The 22,623-nt window shown below is 41.0% G+C and overlaps 2 protein-coding genes across 4 annotated transcripts in view; one reads left to right on the top strand and one right to left on the bottom strand.

Moving 5' to 3' along the window:
- Nucleotides 1-3,379: 3,379 nt before the first annotated feature.
- On the bottom strand, nucleotides 3,380-5,192 carry LOC106081731 (ATP-dependent RNA helicase DDX47). The gene is made up of 3 exons (XM_013243899.2): nucleotides 4,904-5,192; nucleotides 4,585-4,843; nucleotides 3,380-4,516 (listed from the first exon to the last, which is right to left on the bottom strand). Exons 1-3 carry the CDS (start codon nucleotides 5,105-5,107, stop codon nucleotides 3,465-3,467), a joined length of 1,515 nt encoding a protein of 504 aa, XP_013099353.2. The 5' UTR covers nucleotides 5,108-5,192; the 3' UTR covers nucleotides 3,380-3,464.
- Nucleotides 5,193-9,181: 3,989 nt separating this feature from the next.
- LOC106081748 (intersectin-1) overlaps nucleotides 9,182-22,623 on the top strand; it is a 43,652-nt gene continuing 30,210 nt past the window's right edge. For all 3 annotated transcript variants that reach the window (XM_013243931.2, XM_013243929.2, XM_013243933.2), the window contains exon 1: nucleotides 9,182-9,376. In XM_013243931.2, coding sequence (XP_013099385.1) covers nucleotides 9,213-9,376 — 164 coding nt within the window. In that variant the 5' untranslated portion in view covers nucleotides 9,182-9,212. The remainder of the gene's footprint in view (nucleotides 9,377-22,623) is intronic.

Genomic DNA, 22,623 nt, shown 5'->3' on the forward strand with positions numbered 1-22,623 from the left:
GGAGACCACCATAAATGACCTATTACGAATACTGACTGAGGAGGGATTTGAACCCGTATGCTACACAGACGATGTTATAATACTTCCAAAAAAGGTAAGGATGCGAGGTTGTGCATAAAATAGAAGACTCCTTCGATGCCAAAACGTATACACTGGCGGTATGCATTGACATCGAGGGGGCTTTTAACAATGTGCGGACCGACACACTGATCTTAAACCAGTACCGAGTGGACCCGGTGCTTAGAGACTGAATAAACCATATGCTAATGAACAGGTGGATAAATTGTGTATCCCATGGCATAAATATAAGGGAGAAAGTGGCACAGAGCACGCCATAGGGGGGCATTTTATCGCCACTCCTATGGGTGACCAGCATAAATGACCTATTACCGATGCTGACTGAGGAGGGATTTGAACCCGTCTGCTACGCAGACAATGTTATAATACTTCTAAGGGGTAAGGATATGGCATATGACTGGGCTAGACCCAGAGGTCTTAATATTAACCCAGAGAAGACTGAAATAAGCCTGTTCACAAGGAAGACGAAGGTGGGCCAATTTAATGCACCACGTTTCCTCAATAAGACGATTTCGATATCTGACAAGGTCAATACTTAGGTGTGATCTTGGACAGGAAACTGAATTGGAAGTGTCGCATTCAGGAGCGTACTGAGAAGGCTCACAGATGTTGGGCACTATGTAGACGGGCCGTAGGCTCGAAATGAGGCCTGAATCCTAGGATAGTCCACTGGCTCTACAGGAGCGTGATTAGACCAATACTACATTACGCCTCAGTAGTTTGGTGGACTGCTATGGAGAAAAAGTACAACATAAGGACCATACAACAGGTTCAGAGAACATGTTTTCTTGGCATAAGCGGAGCGATGAGGACCACGCCCACTAGGGCACTGAAGACTATTCTAGATATTCGACCCATTGACTTACAGATTAAGTGTGAGGCAGCCACTGAGGCTACAAGACATAAGGCGATGGGAGAATGGATTGAGGATGGGAGCAGCTCATACCATCGAGGTGACGATAGGAAACCTGGAAGGAAGAGGTTTCCGATCGGATACCCGAGATGAATCTTGAAGTCGAGTGCGAGGCATTGCTGCCATCGGCACAGCCTTGGATTGACGGAACCCTAGTATTGACATCTGGAAGATCATGTTACACGGATGGATCAAAGCTAGAGGACAAAGTGGGCCTGGGGGTTTACATTGAGAACCCAGGGACTGAGATCTCCTTTAGACTGTCTGACCATAATACGGTCCTGAAGGCGGAGATCCAGGCGACCATGTAATGCGTGAAGTGTTGTATTGCTAACGCGAGGACGTCGAATGTGAACATCTTTAACGACAGTAAAATTGCCATAAAGGCAATAACAACCAAGATGATAAGGTCACGAACAGTCTTGCAGTGTAAGAAGGAGACAGTCTTGTCTGAGGATGGGAAAATCCACATCGTTTGGGAGCTGGGCCATAACGGAGTAAGGGGAAATGACTTGGTTAACCCGAAGCCTTTCAGGTCGACGCAGTCCGAGTTAAGGGAGTGGGCGACGAATGCGCATGCAACATTGTGGAACAGCGAAACGGTCGGTAGGAGGGCGAAAATCTTATGGGGGGATCCAGATCGTGAGAAGTCGAGGCTATTACTGAAAGGAAGCAAGAAAGAGGTCAGTATAACTGGCTTTCGTGTCCAACAGATACCGGTCCTTAGAGCTTAGGTAATCACAAAACTTTTGGACGGGTGTATCGCATATAAGATGAAGGACTTCGCGATTCTGAAGGCACTAAAGACGTTGTCAATGTTGATGGAAGAGCGTTGGAAAGTGATTTTGATGCCGTGGAGGAGTATAAGTTGGGTAATTCCCTGTTTTAACCTACGCGTCGTCGTTTTTTATCCCTAAATTTCACATACGATCGGCGACCTCCTTAGTAATTTGATATCCAACATTTTAAACTCGTCTGAATAAAAGTGTTAGCGTTGTCCGCTTAAGTGCAGCACGGTTGGGCGTATCGAAAACCTACGATTAGTCAAGAACCATCTAATGGCACGACTGGACATCCTTGGAACGTAGGCATACATATGCAGTGACGAGTCTCAATTTACGAAATTCATACTGATGCTCAGTAAACGGAAAATTACCAAGGAGGATTGGTGCATTAAGTGTCTTGGCTACTTTTGAGAGTGGAGAAATCGATCTGAAAGAATATACCTTACTGGAATCCTTTTCTAGCTTTAGAATGGAATCACTCTGCTCATTTTACAGATATAGGGAGCTATGAAAGTATCCATAGGCAGTTTGGAGACCTTGATCATGTACTGGAATCCTGGTACTTCAGCATCAGTGTAGAGATCCTGTTGGGTCCCAGCGTTATCGACGACTTGGCGTAATAGATGATCGGCGAATGGATCTCCTTCTATAAATTGACGAGTACTCAAAATGGCGTATCTTTTCCCATCAGCCACTGCTACGTTGTTAGAAAATTTACTGAGGAATTGTCGTCCCTTCTGCCATGAAACGAGAGTGCCACCACAGTTTAAAAACACCAGCATTTAAGTTACACTGTTACAGTGTCCGGCATGGGACAACTATGAGCATCATATAGGCTGGAACTTTGAGCTTCACTCTCACAAGATCCAGCGGCGATCGGTCGTATAGACCAGAAAGAGCTTGCTCGCCTATAAGAGCTTGGCGAGGATCGCCCCTCCACATGCAAATGTTGCTATAAGAACAAGTTATAGTGCTTCACATTTCGTTTGGGTTCGTTGAATACCTATAATTCTGGCATCGACCAAGAGCGTATCCTGGTTCTGTTCATCGTTTTTATTAGTTCAACTGATATCTACCGGGCGCGTCCACAGCTTGCGGATAGTGGAATGATCCATGCCGAGTGCCTGAAACTGCAGTCGCGGACAATCGGGGTTCAATCTCATGGTAGTCGGTTGTACGTAACGGATTGACCCGATGGACTTCTTCATCAGCAAGGGCTGCCACCTCAGTGCACAACACATTGCTATAACAACAACACCACAGTTTACCAATACCATCTTATTAATTTCCAAATTCCTTTCTGCGATTCCAGGGATAGTAGGATTAGATCAGGCAAGCCCATCACGGCCTGGGGTTCTTCACAATCCTGGCATCGGCCAAGAGCGATCGGGGGTATTTTGTTAAGAGCTCTCTCTTGCTTAAAAACTGTGAGCCCATGATGCTTGATATGACAAGGTAAGGTGTTGCTGCCTTTAAATAAACCATGCTCATCATGTTCCCGCGGCGATCGCTCCTATAGACCCGAACGACCTTGCTCTCTCCTCGGACAGGAGTTTGACGAGAATCGCTTATTATAATTCCTCTCATTATGTACTTGTTTACTATTTTTCTTTCGTTAAAAATAAAATCTTACGAAACTATTCATAAAAAATATGTAGAAAAAAATACATTTCATTTAACCAAAATTTCTACTTTCTTTTTGCTTTTTTCCAATTTGTTTTGCCGCCACCGCCTCCGGTCTTCATTCGTTTACGTGCTCCCGTAAAATGCTCAGAGTCATCAAAGTCGTCTCCACCGCCCTTCTTAAATCTTCCCTTCGCACCTTTGGACTCTTCAATGTCTTTGAGCTCCAATTTAGCTGTACGCTGTGCTTCACTGACACGCTCCTGCAAGGCCATTACTTCATCCTCTTCACACTTGTACAAAGGCAATTGTTTGCCCAGCAAATGTTCTATGCGTTGATACAATTCCACATCGTATTGGGTGACAAAAGTAATAGCTTTACCCGATCGACCTGCTCTGGCTGTACGACCCACTCTATGAATATAGTCCTTACTATGTGTGGGTATATCGAAATTCAGCACAACATCTACATGAGGAATATCCAAACCTCTGGAAGCCACATCGGTTGATATAAGAATGGAACGATTTTTCGCTTTGAATTTGTTGAGCGCAGCCAATCGCTTATTTTGAGACATTTGTCCATGTAGAGGAATGGCAGCCAAGCCCAGAGCTCTTAACATGAGAGCCGTCTTTACGGTGTTGTTGCAAGTGCTGCAGAATATCATAAAACTATTGCCAGCCATTTCGTTGAGTATATGGACCAGATAGACATCTTTGTATTTAACTGGTATGAAGATGTAGTACTGCTGCAGCTGTTCCACAGTTTGAAATTTATTGGAAACTTCCACTTTGACGGGATCTTTAAGAGAAGCACGTTGCAGTTTCTTTACTTTTTTTGTCATAGTGGCACTGAACAGAAAAGTCCTCCTCTCCCTGGGAAGTACTTTCAGTATTTTATCCAACTCCACTTCGAAATCCATATTCAATATACGATCAGCTTCATCCATAACTAAGTATTTAATGGCTTTCAAATTAAAACCCTTTAAATTCTCCAAATGATCTACCAGGCGACCGGGTGTTGCTATTATTATATGGGGCTTTTTGCCCAGTTGTAAGGCCTGTGATACCATATCCATGCCGCCGACAACAACACAGCATTTGACACCAATGGAGCTTCCTAATATTGGCAGTAAAAAAAAAAACCATTTAAAGGGTGGTATTTTAATTTTTGGATTTCTTCCTTACCCAACGCCTCAAATTGTTCGGATATTTGGAATGCCAATTCACGGGTGGGTGTCAGAATCAAAGCAAAATATCTTTGAGGGCTATCCAACAATGCCTGAAGTATAGGCAATGCAAAAGCACCGGTTTTGCCCGAACCTGTTTCGGCAAGGCCTATGACATCTTTGCCCTGTAATGCAACAGGTATGGCTTCTTTTTGAATCTTTGATGGCGCTTTCCATTTTAGTTCCTCGCATGCCTTGCACAGTGTATCGTTTAGACCCTAGCAACAAACAATACATAAAATATTTGTTCTCACAAAATTTATATTTTGTATGCCTACCAAATCCTTCCAGTTAAGTTCTTTCTCAGTTTCCTCATTGTTGATTTTGCCGTTTGTACCCTCCTCTGCCTCATCGTTTTCATCATAAGGTTCTTCATTATTAGACTCCTCCTCATCTTCTAGGTGGGATTCATCACCACTATTGTCATCGTCCTCTTCTTCGCTACTTACAACATTTTGCTCGTCCTCAGAAGTTGTGGACATTTTAACAATGAATATAATTGGAAATCTCTAGGACACAGAAATCATACACGTGCAGTTAATGATCTAAAAGTCGACTTTTGACTTATCGATTAATCGACTTTTAAAACCGTCAGTGATTTAGGGAATTCGATATCTGATTTCATTCATCGAATCAATGAACACTTCACAGATCGGACCTTGATGTTCCAGCCGGTGTGGTGCTCACAGCTATTGTCGTGTTTTATTTTAGTTCTTTCCAGTGCAAATCAGATGTTCTGGATAGTATTGCAATGCAAAGCAGAATTGGAAAGATATTGATATATCATGTGATAACAGATTTTAATAATCTATTAAATGTGATTTGCGCTATATAGCCATGAAATAAAACACAGCAAGTATAACTTGGTGTAAAATGTACCGATAACGTTATCTAAATGTTTCTCTAAAATTATTTAAAAAATAGTAAGCTAAAATATAAAAATTTTTAACAGAAAATTCCTTCCCAAAAATCCGAAACCAGTTTGACATTTCATTTTAAGGCATTTGTCGCTCAAGGTAGTTTCTTTGCGGGTAGAATTTTGTAATTGTGCTAATGACAATACCTCTTCATTGTACCATGGCCATGAACGAAAAATTTGGTTATAGCCAAGATATATTCATTTACAGGTAGTGGCAGTTGCCCAACAACAAAATATTGAGTGCACTATATGTCAAAATCAGTATATCAAAATCATAATATTGGGTTGCCCAAAAAGTAATTGCGGATTTTTCATATAGTCGGCATTGACAAATTTTTTCACAGCTTGTGACTCTGTAATTGCATTCTTTCTTCTGTCAGTTATCAGCTGTTACTTTTAGCTTGCTTTAGAAAAAAAGTGTAAAAAAAGTATATTTGATTAAAGTTAATTCTAAGTTTTATTAAAAATGCATTTACATTCTTTTAAAAAATCCGCAATTACTTTATGGGCAACCCAATAGTAGAACTCTGATTTTGAGTATGTTGACGGTCGTGCCATTTTTCGTTGTTTGTGTGTGTTATGGCTCTTAACTATAACACACACACGACCAAAACTCGTTGACAGATAGTGTACTTCGCAAGAAAAAATTGTACTCAGCTGTTTACGGTACACTACCTGGTAATTATGTCAAAATCGTGCGATGATATAGCGAGAAATGTTCTAGACTGGATCCGCTGTACAAAGAGAGAGTTGGGATCAACTAATTAGGAGTTACTAATCTTAAATGTCAATCTCCATACAAAAAATTCTAAAAATATGTGAAAATAGCAATTAGGCACAGTTAATCCCAGTGTTTTATAATGCCAGGATTGTGTAGGTACAGAAAATTTCCGTAAATATGTTTCTGTAAATTACGATATTTTGAGTTTTTCACAACTAAAAACAGAGTGCCCTGCTTAAAGCTGCATTAAAGGCCAAAACCAAAATATATTCATTTACAAGTAGTGGCAGTTGCCCAATATCAAAATCAGTGATTAGTGCAACTCTGATTTTGTGTATGTTACTAGTTCGCACCATTTTTCGTTGTTTGAGTGTGCTATGGTTATTAACTTTAATACACACACACATGCAAAATTCGTTGACAGATAGTGCACTTCGCGAGAAAAAATTGTACTCAGCTGTTTACTGTACAGTACCTGGTAGTTATGCCATGGCCAAAACAGAATGAGTGCGTTAAGTTGAGTATTCTGTTCAGTTTTTCAAGCGGAATGCTGTCAAATTCGAAACGTTGGCTAAAAGTAGGCGGAAAAGTAGTACTCTGTTTATAGTGAGGAAATGGCAAAAAGAAATTTTAGTGGCACCGTTTGACATCATTGTCGGCATCATTTTTTTCTATTGGTTTCAATGGCTCGTTTTTTCTTTTTGTTATTTTATTTATTTGCGAAAAAAATATAATAAAACCATAAATGCAGATAAAAAACGTCTTTTGCTATGAAAATATAAACAAAACTTAACTGTGAAATTCCGCTAGCGGAACATTAAAAATTTCCACTACTATTCCGAAAACAGAATAGAATATCAACCCTTAAGTTACGTGAATGCCCATGCTAAACCTTCAATGCAAGTTTGCCACAAATTGGTTAAAGTATACATCGCCTTTTTTCCAAATTTTCGCGACTTTTCCGAAAGCAGAATAGAATTCCAACCCTTTAGTTTCGTGAACACCGATGCCAAATCTTTAATGCAGGATTGCCATAAATTGGTTAACGTATACAGCGCCTTTTTCCCCTTTTTGGGATTTCAATTATCTGGCAGCTTTGCATACATTACGCCTTGCACTAATTATCTTAGAACGGTATTTGAAGTTTGTATTCCCTGCACGAATGGCAGCCCTAGAGTCTTATTGATTAAAGTGACGTTTACGTTTGCTATAGTAGTAGAAAAACGAAATTGTGTGAAAAGTGAATTTCTTTGATTAAATGAAGTAATTGGTTAAAAAAGAGCTAGTGTTTTGTCTTTAGAATAAGTGAGTTCAAAATTTGCAAGTAATTATGCCATAATTCTAAAATTCTTTAAAAAAATCGAAATTTAAAATTCAAAGAAATGCAAAAAGCTTCAAAAGAAAGTGTGTGTATGAGAAGAAAGGAAAAGATACAGAAGAAGGAATGTTGTGTGTATTTCATACAAGAATGATACACATATTGTCAATTCATAAATAGTTAAATTCTAGAAAATAGGAAATTACCGAAAAAAAAATGTCAAAGTGTTTTTAACAAAATCATTTTTCCCCTTTTGTGCTACTTCTTTTAATTTTTCAATCATCATCCTTCGTCCATGGGATACACAACATAACGTACGTTTTCCTTTCGGTTTCGGTACCTTTAGGCAGCAGCTGAGAGTGAGAGGGGCTTTCCAGTTGTTGTATGCTTGTATATGCGTGTGTTTCCTTCACCAGCAGTTTTATCACAACTCTCCGACGATATTCATCGTCCGTCGCAACGAGGCGGCGTTGACATTTGTGGGCAATACGGGCAATCGAAGGAACAAACGAACAACTCTAACGAAATAATAACCATTAATATCACTTGCCAGCCAGCCAGCCAACAGCCAAGTAGACTTCGAACCAGGAGAGCCGCTGTGAGCAAAGTATAACGAATGAGCGAGCGGGTGGTGGTAGTCCAAACGCAAACGCAATAGCAAGGAACAAGGAATAGAGCAACAACAACAAATAGAAAACACCAACAACATTTGATTCAACAACAACAACAAAAAAACTACGGGCACCCGACCGAACGAGTAGCAACTCAAAAAGACGAAAAAGTAGTACAATTGCAAAAACAGCAAAAGAGCAGCAAAATAACTCGAGTATAGTAGGAGGGAGCAACAACAATTCAATCTTAGCAAATCATCTGCTCTATGTGTGTATAAAAATTTCTTCCACAAAAAAAACCAAAACAGCAACAACAATTGAAAGAGCAAAAACAAAAAAAAAAACACAATAATAACGTAACAATTACTGGATAAAAAAAAACCTTTTTGTAACTAAGAAATCAAAAGTTGTTCCATATTCATACTGTAGAGTACATATGCATATGCCCTCAATTTGAACGCAGGCAGACCAAATACCTACTCATCAGGAATTAACCACCATTTACAGTCTTGATGCATCCTACTGTGGCTGCTACTGCTTTTGTCGTTGCTACAACAGAGACTACATTGCGAATAAAAACTTCTTAGCTTGCTGGGTAAAACTGGAGGTGTCTACCAGCATTGCCGGAAGGAACAAAGTGTGTCACTTCCCCATTGTGTGACATATCCATCTGTGCAAAGTACATGCAATCACTGCTGGTGTTGGCCCACATTTAGTGTCGTGTCACCACTATTCTCAAAACTAAGAAATCTAAAATCAGTGAAAAAAAAAGAAAAATAAAAGGGTCATCATCCATTCATTTTCCGCAATAAGCCGCCGACATTATTGCCACCGTCACCACCCATACATACATAAAACAACGTCCTCTCGATAACAACGATATCCACCCACAAATTGCTGTTTTATTTGGCGTTGCCATTTGTTTTAATAGAATTGCCTGAAAATCGTTATCAATTGCCTTCTCGATCAAACCAACAACAACAACAACAACAACAACAACAACAATCAACTTTCCACCATGAATCCAGCAACGGATCCTTGGGTTATTACCCAACGAGAAAAGCTGAAATATGTAGAACAATTTAAGGCTTTACAGCCACAAGGCGGCTTTGTCACCGGTGGCCAGGCCAAGGGTTTCTTTTTGCAATCACAATTGCCTCCACTGATACTCGGACAAATATGGTGAGTATTTTTTCATATTTGTTTTTTGTTGTTTTAATCAGGCTTTTATTCATTCATGTTTATTTAAATATTAATAGGCAATCCTAGGAAGCTTTTTGCTTATAGTAGCACCTTAAATCCCGTGTAGCTTTTGATAACTAAGAGAATCTGAATCAATGCAGTATGTTTCGATACTCTGTCCTACCATCCGCAAAGGGTGATTTGCCACAGGAGGCAAATTTTTATTAAATGGTGATAATTGCTCTATCTGTCTGTCCAAACGAGTGATTTAGGTTAGGCTGAAAAGAGGGTGCAGATATTAATCCGCCTCATGTCATTATGGACATACACCTAAGCCAGTAATCGGCTCGTTGTGCACTCTAAAACCTATAAAGTAATCTCTAAAACGAAAATTTTAAGTTAGCAATTCCGTGCTACTTACAAAATCCTTAATTGTTTTCAATGCCACTCCCCTAAGTTGGTTCATATCTGGTCTCCTGGTGTCTCCACCTAAGTGCCGTTACCTGTTAGATGGGAAAGCTGGGCAATGACAAAGGAAATGCTCCAACGTCGCATCATCTTCACTTGCCGCACCGATTTTACATAAGTGAGCTTGTAGTCCTATGTGTCCCGGTGTGATACCAATAGCTATACAGACCTACTTACTTCATTTCAGTAATAGCCTCGTCATCTCACGATCTGGATCTCCCCATAGGATTTTCGCCGTCCTACCGACCGTTTCGCTGTTTCCCAATGTTGCATGCGCATTCGTCGCCCACTCCCTTAACTCGGATTGCGTCGACCCGAACGGCTTCGGGTTAACCGAGTTTATAGACGGCAGTCTTCTGGCCTTCACCGCCAAATCATCTGCTCTTTCATTACCTCTTACCCTGTTATGGCCCCCCCGCACCCAAACGATGGGGATTTTGCCATTTTCAGAAAAGGCGTTAATCTCCTTCTTACACTAAAAGACTGTTCGTGACCTTACCGCCCTGGTTGTTATTGCTCTTATGGTAATTTTACTGTCGGCAAAGATGTTCACAATCAACGTTCTCTCGTTAGCACCATACCGCCTCACGCATTCCGTGATCGCCCGGTTTTCCGCCTGCAGGACCGAATTAAGGTCAGGCAGCCTAAAAGAGATCTCAGTCCCTGGGTTCTAAATGTAGAGCCCCAGGCCCACTTTGATCAGGCCTAGCTTTGATCCATCCGTGTAACATGATCTTCCAGATGGCAATACTAGGGGTTTCGTCAATCCAAGACTGTGCCGATGGCAGCAGTGCCTCGCACTCGACCTCAAGGTTCATCTCGGGTATCCGATCGAAAACCTCTTCCCTTTCATTCAGGTTTCTTATTGTCGCCTCGATTGTACCGCGATGGTATGAGCTGCTCCCATCCTCAATCCATTCTCCCATTGCCTTAAGTCTCATAGCCGCAGTGGCTGCCTCACACTTAATCTGTATGCCACCGTAGCGCAGAGGTTAGCATGTCCGCCTATGACGCCGAACGCCTATGTTCGAATCCTGGCGAGACCATCAGAAAAAATTTTCAACGGTGGTTTTCCCTCCCCTCTATAGGCTAAATAAGGCGGCTGGTGCATGGGGCATCTTTTTCTAAATATCTTACAATCTATCCCTGCGGTGAAGGCCAGAGGACTGCCGTCAATAAACTTGGTTAAGCAGAAGCCTTTCGGGTTGACGCAGTCCGAGTTAAGATCGTGGGCGACGAATGCGCATGCAAATCAGTCGGTAGGACGGCGACCCGGATCGTGGGAGGACGAGGCTATTACTGAAAGGAAGTAAGAAGGAGGTCAGTATAGCTTTTGGTATCTACGAGCTCACTTATGTAAAATCGGTGCGGCAAGTGATAACATGTGTCGGGCATGCGGGGAAGATGATGAGACGTTGGGGCATTTCCTTTGTCATTGCCCGGCTAACATAATATTTTTATTTCTACTGGGACATACATCTTGCACGTCGCCATCAATCCTTGCTCTGTAGGAGTTATTGCGGCTGCATCTGCCTGAACGTAATTGAACCAGGACGACGCTGGTTTGCCGAGGGAGGTCAATTTCTTTAGGTGCAACGGGAGGCGGACCGCATTCACCCCGTAGGTATTTAGCGCATCTGCTACCGTGCCTGCATTATTGTTGTCTAGGCCCGCTTGACGCTTTGGGGAACTCCCTGTTTCACTCTACGGTGCTTCGACTTCGACCTAAATTCCACAAATGACTGGCGACCACACAGATAATTCGCGACCCAGCGTATCAGGCCTGGCTGGAGGGACGTTTTGGCGATGTCCTCAAATAGTTTGGCATGCCTGACCGTGTCGAATGCCTTCGATAGGTCCAGTGCCGCAAGGACCGTCCTTTTATTGGCTTGCCCAAAAAGTAATTGCGGATTTTTCATATAGTCGGCGTTGACAAACTTTTTCACTGCTTGTGACTCTGTAATTGCATTTTTTCTTCTGTCAGTTATCAGCTGTTACTTTTAGCTTGCTTTAGAAAAAAAGTGTAAAAAAAGTATATTTGATTAAAGTTCATTCTAAGTTTTATTAAAAATGCATTTACTTTCTTTTAAAAAATCCGCAATTACTTTTTGGGCAACCCAATACATGGCCTGGGCTGATTGAAGCCGCGGCAAATGTGTGCGGTGATGGCATGCAAAGCAGTTGTTGTGCAATGTAGTATTCGAAATCCATGCTGATGCTCGGCGAATGGAAATTCTGCTACGAGGCTCGGGAGAGGCAATACCTAAAGCGTCTCTGCTACTGGTGAGAGAAGGGAGATCGGTCTGTATACTTCGGGATATGCCTCTCCCATGACGAAAAAAGTACGGAACACGTACACTGAGGAGGCAGGTCTTGCCGATGACGAGTTCTATCATCGAGTCAATCCGGTAGGTACAACCGGCTGCCATGGGTTTAGATTGTAGGCATAGAGAGCTTCTTTCACTATAAGGCAAACCAAACAGAACCAGGGTCCGGGGTTCTTTTCAATCTCGGCATGGACGAGAAGCTTGCGGAGAAGGCACTCTGGGATATGCACTTCTTATGACAAAAAAGGACGGAACACGCACACTGAGGGGGCAGACCTTGCCGATGACGAGTTCCATCGAGTCAATCCGGTAGGTACAACCAGCTGCCATGGGTTTAGATTGTAGGCATAGAGAGCTTCTTTCACTATAAGGCAAACCGAACAGAACCAGGGTCCGGGATTCTTTTCAATCTCGGCATGAACGAGAAGCCCTTCTCATGACGAAAAATGAACGGAACACGCACACTGAGGTACTGCCTTTGACGATGAAGATTCCGTCGGGTCAATCCGGTGCGTACAACCAGCTGCCATGGGATTAGATTGTAGGCATAGAGAGCTTCTTTAACTATAAGGGGTTTCCCCGCATTCCTCCCAGTTTATGCAATCTTTTGTTATTGTTTTAGCCAGATTTTCATGTGGAGGTGGCAATCCTCGTCAAGCCTCCGTAGGTGAGCAGGTTCGTTACGGTCCAAAGGACCGGGAACAGGTTGGCAATTGTTTATTTAAAGACGTCAATCACTGGCCTTGTCATATCATCATAGGCACTCAATATTTTTGCAAAAGCCGGTGCCGCCCGACTTCTCTCTGAGACTCTCCACTCGATACCGCTGATTGTCCGCGATTATCGTTGCAGCTACGGAGCATTCCACTATCCGCAATATGTAGACGCGCTCGGTAGTTTGCAACTAAACTTCTCGTGAGAGTAATGATCACCATCCAGATCGGACCTCAATGTTCCGTTCTGTGTGGTGCTCTCAAATTTCTTGTGCCGGGACTGTTCGTTATGCATTTTTTACGTTGTGACTTAAATTTTCGAAATGTTTGGGGTCCTTATAGTTCGATTTTTGTGGTTCTTTGTTCTTTTCAGAATATTTCATTATATCTCTGCTAAGCTCGTAACAGAACGCTGCTAAGTGAAGATGTTTGTGTCTCTGCTAGTTAAAGTTAACTTAATCTTCACTAACGTTGGTCCTTTCACTTCTCTTTTTGTAGTTTTTCAGATTTTTTTTTTCATTATTTTGCTAATTAAAGCTAACTTAATCTTCGCAGACATCAGGTTTGAATGCTAGGCTTTCGGCTCTATAGGATGGTAAGCTCATCTATACAAAGCCTGCACACCTATTGTGGTGTAAGGCATCAAAAAGTAGGATTTGCCCGTTTTACCCACGTTTACACTGCTCATTAAACCCGGATTTAAGTCTCTCGTCAGCTGATTTTATTGGGTTGCCCAAAAAGTAATTGCCGGTAATATAGTAGTAATATAGTCGGCGTTGACAAATTTTTTCAACGGCTTGTGACTCTGTAATTGCATTCTTTCTTCTGTCAGTTATCAGCTGTTACTTTTAGCTTGCTTTAGAAAACAAGGCGCGAAATTTTGTTTACATTTGTTTGTTTGGCGTCAATTTTAATATGGGTACCACATGTATTGAAAGAAATTCATTTAACAAACCGAATCAACGCTTGTGATATGCACCTTCAACGCAATGAATTCGATCCGATTTTAAAACGAATCATAACTGGAGATGAAAAATGGATTGTTTACAACAACGTTAGTCGAAAACGATCATGGTCCAAGCATGGTTAAGCAGCTCAAACCACCTCAAAGGCTGATACCCACCAAAAGAAGGTTATGCTGTCTGTTTGGTGGGATTGGAAGTGTGTGGTATATTTGGAGCTGCTTCCAAGGAACCAAACGATTAATTCGGATGTTTACTGTCAACAATTGGACAAATTCAATACAGCCATCAAGGAGAAGCGATCAGAATTGGTCAATCGTAAAGGTGTCATATTCCACCAGGACAACGCTAGACCGCACACATCTTTGGTCACTCGCCTAAAACTAAGTGAGCTTGGCTGGGAACTTTTGATGCATCCACGATATAGTTTTATTAAAAATGCATTTATTTTCTTTTAAAAAATCCGCAATTACTTTTTAGGCAACCCAATATAAAGGGAAAGATGCCATTAAATCCGGATTTAAAGAGCAGTTTAAACGGGGTTTTACTTGTGTTCACTTTTCTAAGTGTACACAGGTTTGAAGGCTAGGCTTATGGCGCTTTAGGCTAGCAAACTAATCTCTACAATAACTTTGACCCCTGGTTTCCTTGTTTCATTTTTTATGTTGTCAGAAATCATTCCGTTTCCAAATCATATACAATTGTTTAACCGACATTTGCTGTTAATGTTTCTATCGCTTACCACTTAATGTCACTTTGCGTGTTTCCCATCAATTAACGAAGCTGGCTCTATTGGTATTTAATTAGAATATGGTTAATAGTTGGGCGTTATTATTGACATGTTAATGTACTGAGAGAGTAGTGTATCGAGAAATCATTAAAGTGACCCACTTTTCAAATAAGCAAAACATTTTGGATGTGATACGGATTGTTTGTTTAATATCCATATATGTATCGGAATAAACAAAAAACATAGTGAAAACAATAAATTTTACTTAGGAATGTCAAAAAGTTATGTCTTGTAGACTTTTGAAACAACTGTTGGCACCTTCTTTCTCCCCCCTCTCGCAGTTCTGTACTAAAATCAATGCAATTGCAATACTAAAACAAGACAGTGACATCACATGTAAGTGTTTAGAAGTTTATGCAAGCCAGCTTGTGTGACACACACCAAACAGGATTCGAAAGTATTCTTGTTGTTGTCCCATTATCGATTGTACATGGGATCCTGCTGTTTTTCCAAAAAGGAAATGATTTATGAGTATCATTGAAGTGATGATAAATGCAAAGTTGAGATAAATTTTGAGCAGGCTGCCATTGTATGGGGTTGCCCAAAAAGTAATTGCGCATTTTTCATATAGTCGGCGTTGACAAATTTTTCACAGCTTGTGACTCTGTAATTGCATTCTTTCTTCTGTCAGTTATCAGCTGTTACTTTTAGCTTGCTTTAGAAAAAAAAAGTGTAAACAAAGTATATTTGATTAAAGTTCATTCTAAGTTTTATTAAAAATGCATTTACTTTCTTTTAAAAAATCCGCAATTACTTTTTGGGCAACCCAATATATTATAGTCGTGTAGACATAATTATTTATGGGCTTGAGATATATGTAGCTACATAACGAATGGGTTGATAAAATGTTTTTCAATAAGGATTTGGGAGTCATTTTTCTAATGAATATTTTGAAATGTTGTTACTGCGTCAATTTTTAGGCCTTCGTTCAAGAAAGGGGATATACTACAGGATTGTTGACACGAAGTGTAGTTGTGGTAGAAGTGTGTTGAGGCAGTAGCCCTTCCCAGTTGTCCAGCCAGTAACCAGTTGGAACCATCATCTACTTCAGTAGCTAGGTTAGGTTAGGTTTAAGTGGCTGTCTGCCATTAGACTGCTTTAGGCGTTTTCGTCCATTGTGATACCACAGGAACAGAAGAAGGAAGATGCCTTCTAGTTCCTACCGTTGAACCATCCAGATCGCTTTAAAAAGCCCAATAACTTGTGAATGTTTACATCCGCTAAATCAGACAGGTTCTCAAAGAAATGAAAACCTAAAGTGGAACTCCTTCTGGCTGCTAGTGCGGGACACACACACAGAAGGTGTTCTATAGTCTCTTCTTCTTCTTCTGCAAAAGTCGTTGCTGGCAACCTTCAGTCTGTCAGCATGTTTTCCAATTAGACAGTGACCTGTCATGACGGACAAAATGCCTGAGACGTCTGTTCTAACCAGCAACAGCAAAGCAGTAGACTTCTTCAAGTCTAGATTAGGCCACATAGTTTTGGAATGCTCACAGCCCCCTCTTTGTGACCATCTATCATTCGTTGTCCTTCGGGCCTGGTCCTGAAAACATAGCTTACATGTCGCTAGAGGCATACCCACAGATTCCAGTATCCCTGGAAAGTGTGGGGTAGTTCCTAGTCTCGCAAGTCAACTCTCTGGGATATCTCTGTGGCGAATATTGAACTGTTCAGCCATCTCGTTGAGAGATCTGTGACAGTCGAGGGCGGTTTTTGTGTTCAGAAATACGTTCTCCGGGGATTTAATGGCTGCCTAGCTGTCCGAGAAGATATTTATGCCAACCGTCGTAATGACATTATAACTTAGCCCTTCCACCACTTCCTTAATTGCAAGGATCTCTGCTTGATACACACTGCAGTGGTCGGGTAACCTTTTCGATATGACCAGTTCTAGATCTTTAGAGTACACCCCACAGTCTTCCTGGTCGTCCAGTTTGGAACCATCTGTATAGAAGTCTATGTAACTTCTATTACCAAGAAAATCGTAGTTCCAATCAGTTCTATCAGGAATAGTGGTACAGTACTTTTTATCAAAAATCGGATATTGTATCAAGGATAACACAGTGTCCGTAGCCGCCACGCCGCTCACGACAGTGTTCACACCAATTTGTCTAGCCAAAATGTCCAGAGGCATTAGATGCATCATCAAATAGAGTGCATCAGTTGGTGTCGTCCTCAGTGCGGCTGTCATGCATAAAAAAACCATCCTTTGGATCCGGTTACGTATTCAGCAGTAGGTGGATTTTTAAAGCGCCGTCCACCAGACCACAACACCATATAGCATTATAGGTCTGATAACGGCAGAATATACCCAATGCATGACACGCGGTCTAAATCCCAAACTTTTGCCAATGGCTCTCTTGCAGGTGTATAGGGCAAGAGTGGTCTTTCTTGCCCTTTCCAAAATGTTGGATTTGAAGTTCAAACACCCAGGTATTTTGCGCTTTTCGTAAATGGCATAAAAAAAACCATCCTTTGGATCCGGTTACGTATTCAGCAGTAGGTGGATTTTTGAAGCGCCGTCCACCAGACCATAACACCATATAGCATTACAGGTCTGACAACTGCAGTATATACCCAATGTATGCCACGCGGTCTAAGTCCCAAATTTTTGCCAATGGCACTCTTGCAGGTATATAGGGCAAGAGTTGCCTTTCTTGCCGTTTCCTAAATGTTGGATTTGAAGTTCAAACACCCAGGTATTTTGCGCTTTGCGTAAATGGAACATTATCTCCACCCAAGGAGACAGGTTCCACTGTAGGCAACTTGTATCTCCTGCCGAAACGAACAACTTCTGTCTTCCACAGATTTATACCCAGACCACTTTCGGTAACCCACTTTGATGTTGCACGTAGAGCTTCCTGAAGTATATTTCTTAGAGTGCTGGGAAACTTTCCCCTAACCTCATCAGCACGTCATCAGCATACGCGACCACTTTTACGCCTTTTTCTTCCAGAGACAATAATATATTGTTAATGGCTATATTCCAAAGTAAAGGAGACAGTACACCTGCATGAGGTGTTCCTCTGCTGACCCATCTTTTTAGATCCACAGATCCCAAGCCTAACGTAATGCATCTTTTAGTAAGTTATTAATAAATTTTCTTATGGTTGAGTTCCTTCATGATTGACGTCGGTTTTACATTAATGAAAGCACCTTCAATGACAAGAAATGCTACCATTGTATATTCCATGACAGCGATAGAACCCTCTATGTAGCCGACTAGGTCGTGAACGGCTGTTTCAGTGGATTTGCCTTTACTATTTGCGTGCTGCTGCCGTGACAGCGATCTCCAGAAATCTTTGCCCTAAGATATGTTTCTTTCAATCTCTCAAGAGTCTTCAGCATAAAGGATGACAGACTAATAGGACGAGAATCTATCGCCTTCGTGTAGTAGGGTTTTCCTGCTTTCGGAATGGAAATGACCTTCGTGTCCCTCCATCCCACAGGTATATATGACATTCTGATACAAGCAGAGTATATCTCCCTAAGCCAGGAAACCAGTCTATCAGAAACAGCTTGTAATTCAACCGGTGATACATCATTAGGGCCTGGCGACTTAAAGGAGTTGAAACTTCTTATCGCCCAAAGGATTTTTAGCTCAGACACAATTTTAGTGACAAGCTCCGTTTTAGAACTTCCCGGGAAATGTGTATCAACGAGAAGTTCTAGTGTTTCCTGATTAGACATTGTCCACACATTCTCTGACTTCTTAATATACCCCACCGTAAAAGGTCTCAAGGACAGAATCTTCCTTAACGTAGAGGCCTCAGATGTATCCTCCACGGAGCTGCATAATTCTACCCAGTGTTTGTTCTGAGCCTTTCTCAGCTCTCTCTTATATTTTCTTAGCTTCCCCTCACCAAATGCTGACAGCATTTGTGTGTATTTCAGCCATGTACAACTTCTCGACAAAGAGGTGTTACTTCTCAGTGTACGCCGTTCGGGTTCGTCATAAAACAGGAGGTCCCCTTATCATTGAGCTTAAATTTGATTCGGGCAGCACTCAATTGATATTGTGAGAAGCTAGTTTCCCTCTAATTTGTTCCATAATGGTATGGTTGGGGAACACTAAACCACAAACCACTCTCAAGTACCTTTCGTTTGAATCGAAAATTGTCCCTTTCGGCTTATATGTCCCTTTAGGATGGTTTTTAAGTTGGGGCGGTGCCTCTGGCACTTGACCCCATTTTTTATACCCTACCCCACTACTGTGGTACAGGGTATTATATCTTAGCGCATTTGTTTGTAATACCCAGAAGGAAGAGAGATAGACCCATTGATAAGTATACCGATCAACTCAGAATCACTTTCTGATTCGATTAAGCTATGTCCGTCTGTCTGTCCGTTTGTCCATGTTAATTTGTATACAAAGTGTAGGTCGCAATTTTCATCCGATCGTCTTAAAATTTGGTACAGGCAAGTTTTTCGGCCTAGAGACGAAGTCTATTGAAATTGGAAAAAATCGGTTCAGATTTGGATATAGCTCCCATATATAAGTTCGTCCGATTTGCAGTAATAATGGAATAAAATGGTCATTTGTTAAACGATTTTCTCAAAATTTGGTACGAAGTATTTTCTCTTGACTCCCGACATAAATGGCGATTTTCATGAAAATCGGTTCGTATTTAGATATAGCTCTCATATATATATTGGGATGGCCAAAAAGTAATTGCGGATTTTTTTAAAAGAAAGTAAATGCATTTTTAATAAAACTTAGAATGAACTTTAATCAAATATACTTTTTTACACTTTTTTTCTAAAGCAAGTTAAAAATAACAGCTGATAACTGACAGAAGAAAGAATGCAATTACAGAGTCACAAGCCTTTGAAAAAATTTGTCAACGCCGACTATATGAAAAAACCGCAATTACTTTTTGGGCAACCCAATATTAGTATTTGGTCCAAATCGGAACATATTTCGAAGTAACTGCTATCGGCCCGGCCGAACTTAACGCCTTTTTACTTGTTATATAATAGATTGTAATGTTAAACGAAATCCTCTAATTTACCAAATTCGTTCAATAAAGAGAAGCGGTTGTATGTTTTAGCGAGCCCTGTACGATAATTTGATACCAATAAACAAAACCTAATGGGCTTACCGGTTGTTAAAACTAAACAAACAATAGTGTTCGCTTATGTTTTGAAAAGCTTTGACTGAATTTTTAGATAGTACATTCTTTATGCCCAAAGCAGTCATTGCCGTTTTCTTAGACAAAATTAACAAACGAGAAGTTTAAAGTGCTAACTATGATTTTTTAAATTTATCATATTGTATGAGTCACACTGGTTTCATTAAGATATTCACATGTTTGTTTGTGGCAAATTATCTCTGAGGCATACATATAAAATGTATCGTAGCTCTTGTTTCTTTTCCTGGTCCTAAACATGGCAGAGTGGATAGTGCTCAATGAAGTAAAACGCCAATATTTTGCAAAGGTTGCAAAATGTAATTTTTGCCCTATACAGCTACGATAGGCCATAGTTAAGGGATTTAAACCGCGTTCTATGCACTGGGTGTACTTGTATAATGCAGTTATCATACCTATAATGCTATATGGTTTTTGTTGATACATATCTACATGTGGAGGTAGTGATCCTTGTCAAGCTTCTATAGGTGGGCAAGCTCGCTGTGGTAACGAGATGACTATTGGTTATTTAAAGGTGCCAATAACTCGCTCTAAAACAGAGTTAGAGCGAGTTGTGTACATATACATGAGGGGTATATCTAAATAGTTTTTAATAGTCCAAAATCCGGACATATTGCGGTAGTCGTGAGCATAAGCGTAGAGAGGCCTCTGAGGGGTGGACTAAGCACACCCCAGAAGAGTTTCAGCGCCTCCAGAATTTTAAATATTTCATTGTTTACGGCAAAATTTTCTAATTTCATTGCTTTTTAAAGGATTTTAACCCCCCAGAAAGCTTGAGTGGCTTCGCTAAACGTCACGAGTAAAGCAAATAACGAAACAAAACAATTTGCCCATGAACATTCGATTAAGGAACAGGGTTAAACTTCTTACAAATCTGAAACGATTTCTATAAAATTCACCAGTACTGTCCAGAGTCATGTAAGAATCCTTCGTGCCAGTTAACAAATGATCACTTTATTGCTATATTAGTCCAAATCGGAATCGATTTTACACCACTACTGTGGTACAGGGTATTATAACTTAGTGTATTTGTTTGTAACATCCAAAAGGAAGAGAGATAGACCTATTGATAAGTATACCGATCGACTCAGAATCACTTTCTGATTCGATTTAGCTATGTCCGTCTGTCTGTCCGTCCGTCTGTCCATTTTAATTTGTGTACAAACTACATAACGCAATTTTCATCCGATCGTCTTAAAATTTTGTATGGGTATGTTTTTCGGTCTAGATACGAAGCCAATTAAAATAAGAAAAAATCGGTTCAGATTTGGATATAGCTTCCATATATATGTTCGCCCGATAATTTGTGTACAAACTTCATAACGCAATTTTCATCCGATCGTCTTCAAATTTGGTATGGGTATGTTTTTCGGTCTAGAGACAAAGCCAATTGAAATAAGAAAAAATCGGTTCAGATTTGGATATAGCTTCCATGTATATGTTCGTCCGATTTTCAGTGATAATGCAATAAAATGGTCATTTGGTAACCGATTCTCTCGAAATTAGGCAGAAAGGATTTTCTTATAACTCTCAAAATTACCGGCAACTATCATAGAAATCGGTTCAGATTTGGATATAACTCATATATATATATATATGCTCGTTCGATTTGCAGTAATACATCAATAAAATGGACATTTGTTAACCGATTCTCTCGAAATTTGGCAAGAAGAATTTTCTTATGAATTTCGATATAACTAATGATTTTCATAGAAATCGGTTCAGATTTGAACATAGCGCCCATATATATGTTCGTCCGATTTTCACTCCTAGACCCACTGCAAGTTCATTTATTGACCAATCTTCCCAAAATTTTGTACAACGCTTTTCTCGACGACTTCCACAATATCCATCAAGTTTGGAAATCGTTCGAAATCGGTTCAGATTTAGATATAGCTCTCATGTATATGTTCGTCAGATTTTGGGTAATTTTTTGTCATTTGTCAACCGTAGTTATTACATTTTGAACATATTTGCCTTGCTCGAAATTTGATGCAGGAATTTTAATAACCTATCTGGATACATCCGCCGAGGTACGTCAAAATTGGTTCAGAATTAGATGTAGCCCCCCTTTTGCGTCCCTGTAGACCCGGACATGAACAGAGCAAGTGCTTGAAAGTTTCCTCCCCATCTTCATCAAGACAATTCCTGCAGAAGTCATTGTATGGTATTACCATGCGCGATGCCATGCGTCCTATGGCACAGCGGCTGGCTATGGCCCCTGTTAAGGTACTCAGCGACCTCTTATGGAACGCCAATAACTGCTTCGTCCTCCCCCAGTCGACGACAGGGAATGAGTGGGCGGAGGGATGCGCAAGGAGGGGTTCGTCTATTGTTGTTGTTGTGGCAGTGTGTCGAACACTGGGGCGGCAGCTCTTGCCGATGAAGTAATCCATTGGGTCAATCCGGTACGTACAACTGGCTGCCATGGTATTGGGGCTTCGTCTGTCTCCGATCGGGAACCCATGTCAACGTTACATCGTGACTTGTAGCCTATTCAGGGACTGCAAACAAACCGTCGCACACCTCGTCCTCGAACCCAAGGCCTTGAGCCCCGCCATACTGTCCAAAAAATCCTGAGTATTGAGGATTTACCAGAATTTCTCTTGCAGCTACTGTAATAGCATAGACCTCTGCCTGAACGACGGTACACTCGTCCGGCAGTCTCATACAGATATAAGGTACGTCGGACTAGGTCCCCAATCTAGTCCCTGACTGCATCTTGGAGCCATCAGTGAAAATCGAGGACTCATATTCCTCAAATAAAGCCTTCAGCCTCCATTCATCCCTCCCGGGAAAACGATTCCGGAATCCCTTTATGCCAATCGATACCGGTG

The sequence above is a fragment of the Stomoxys calcitrans genome, chromosome 3 (genome assembly GCF_963082655.1).
Source record: "Stomoxys calcitrans chromosome 3, idStoCalc2.1, whole genome shotgun sequence".
Taxonomy (NCBI): domain Eukaryota; kingdom Metazoa; phylum Arthropoda; class Insecta; order Diptera; family Muscidae; genus Stomoxys; species Stomoxys calcitrans.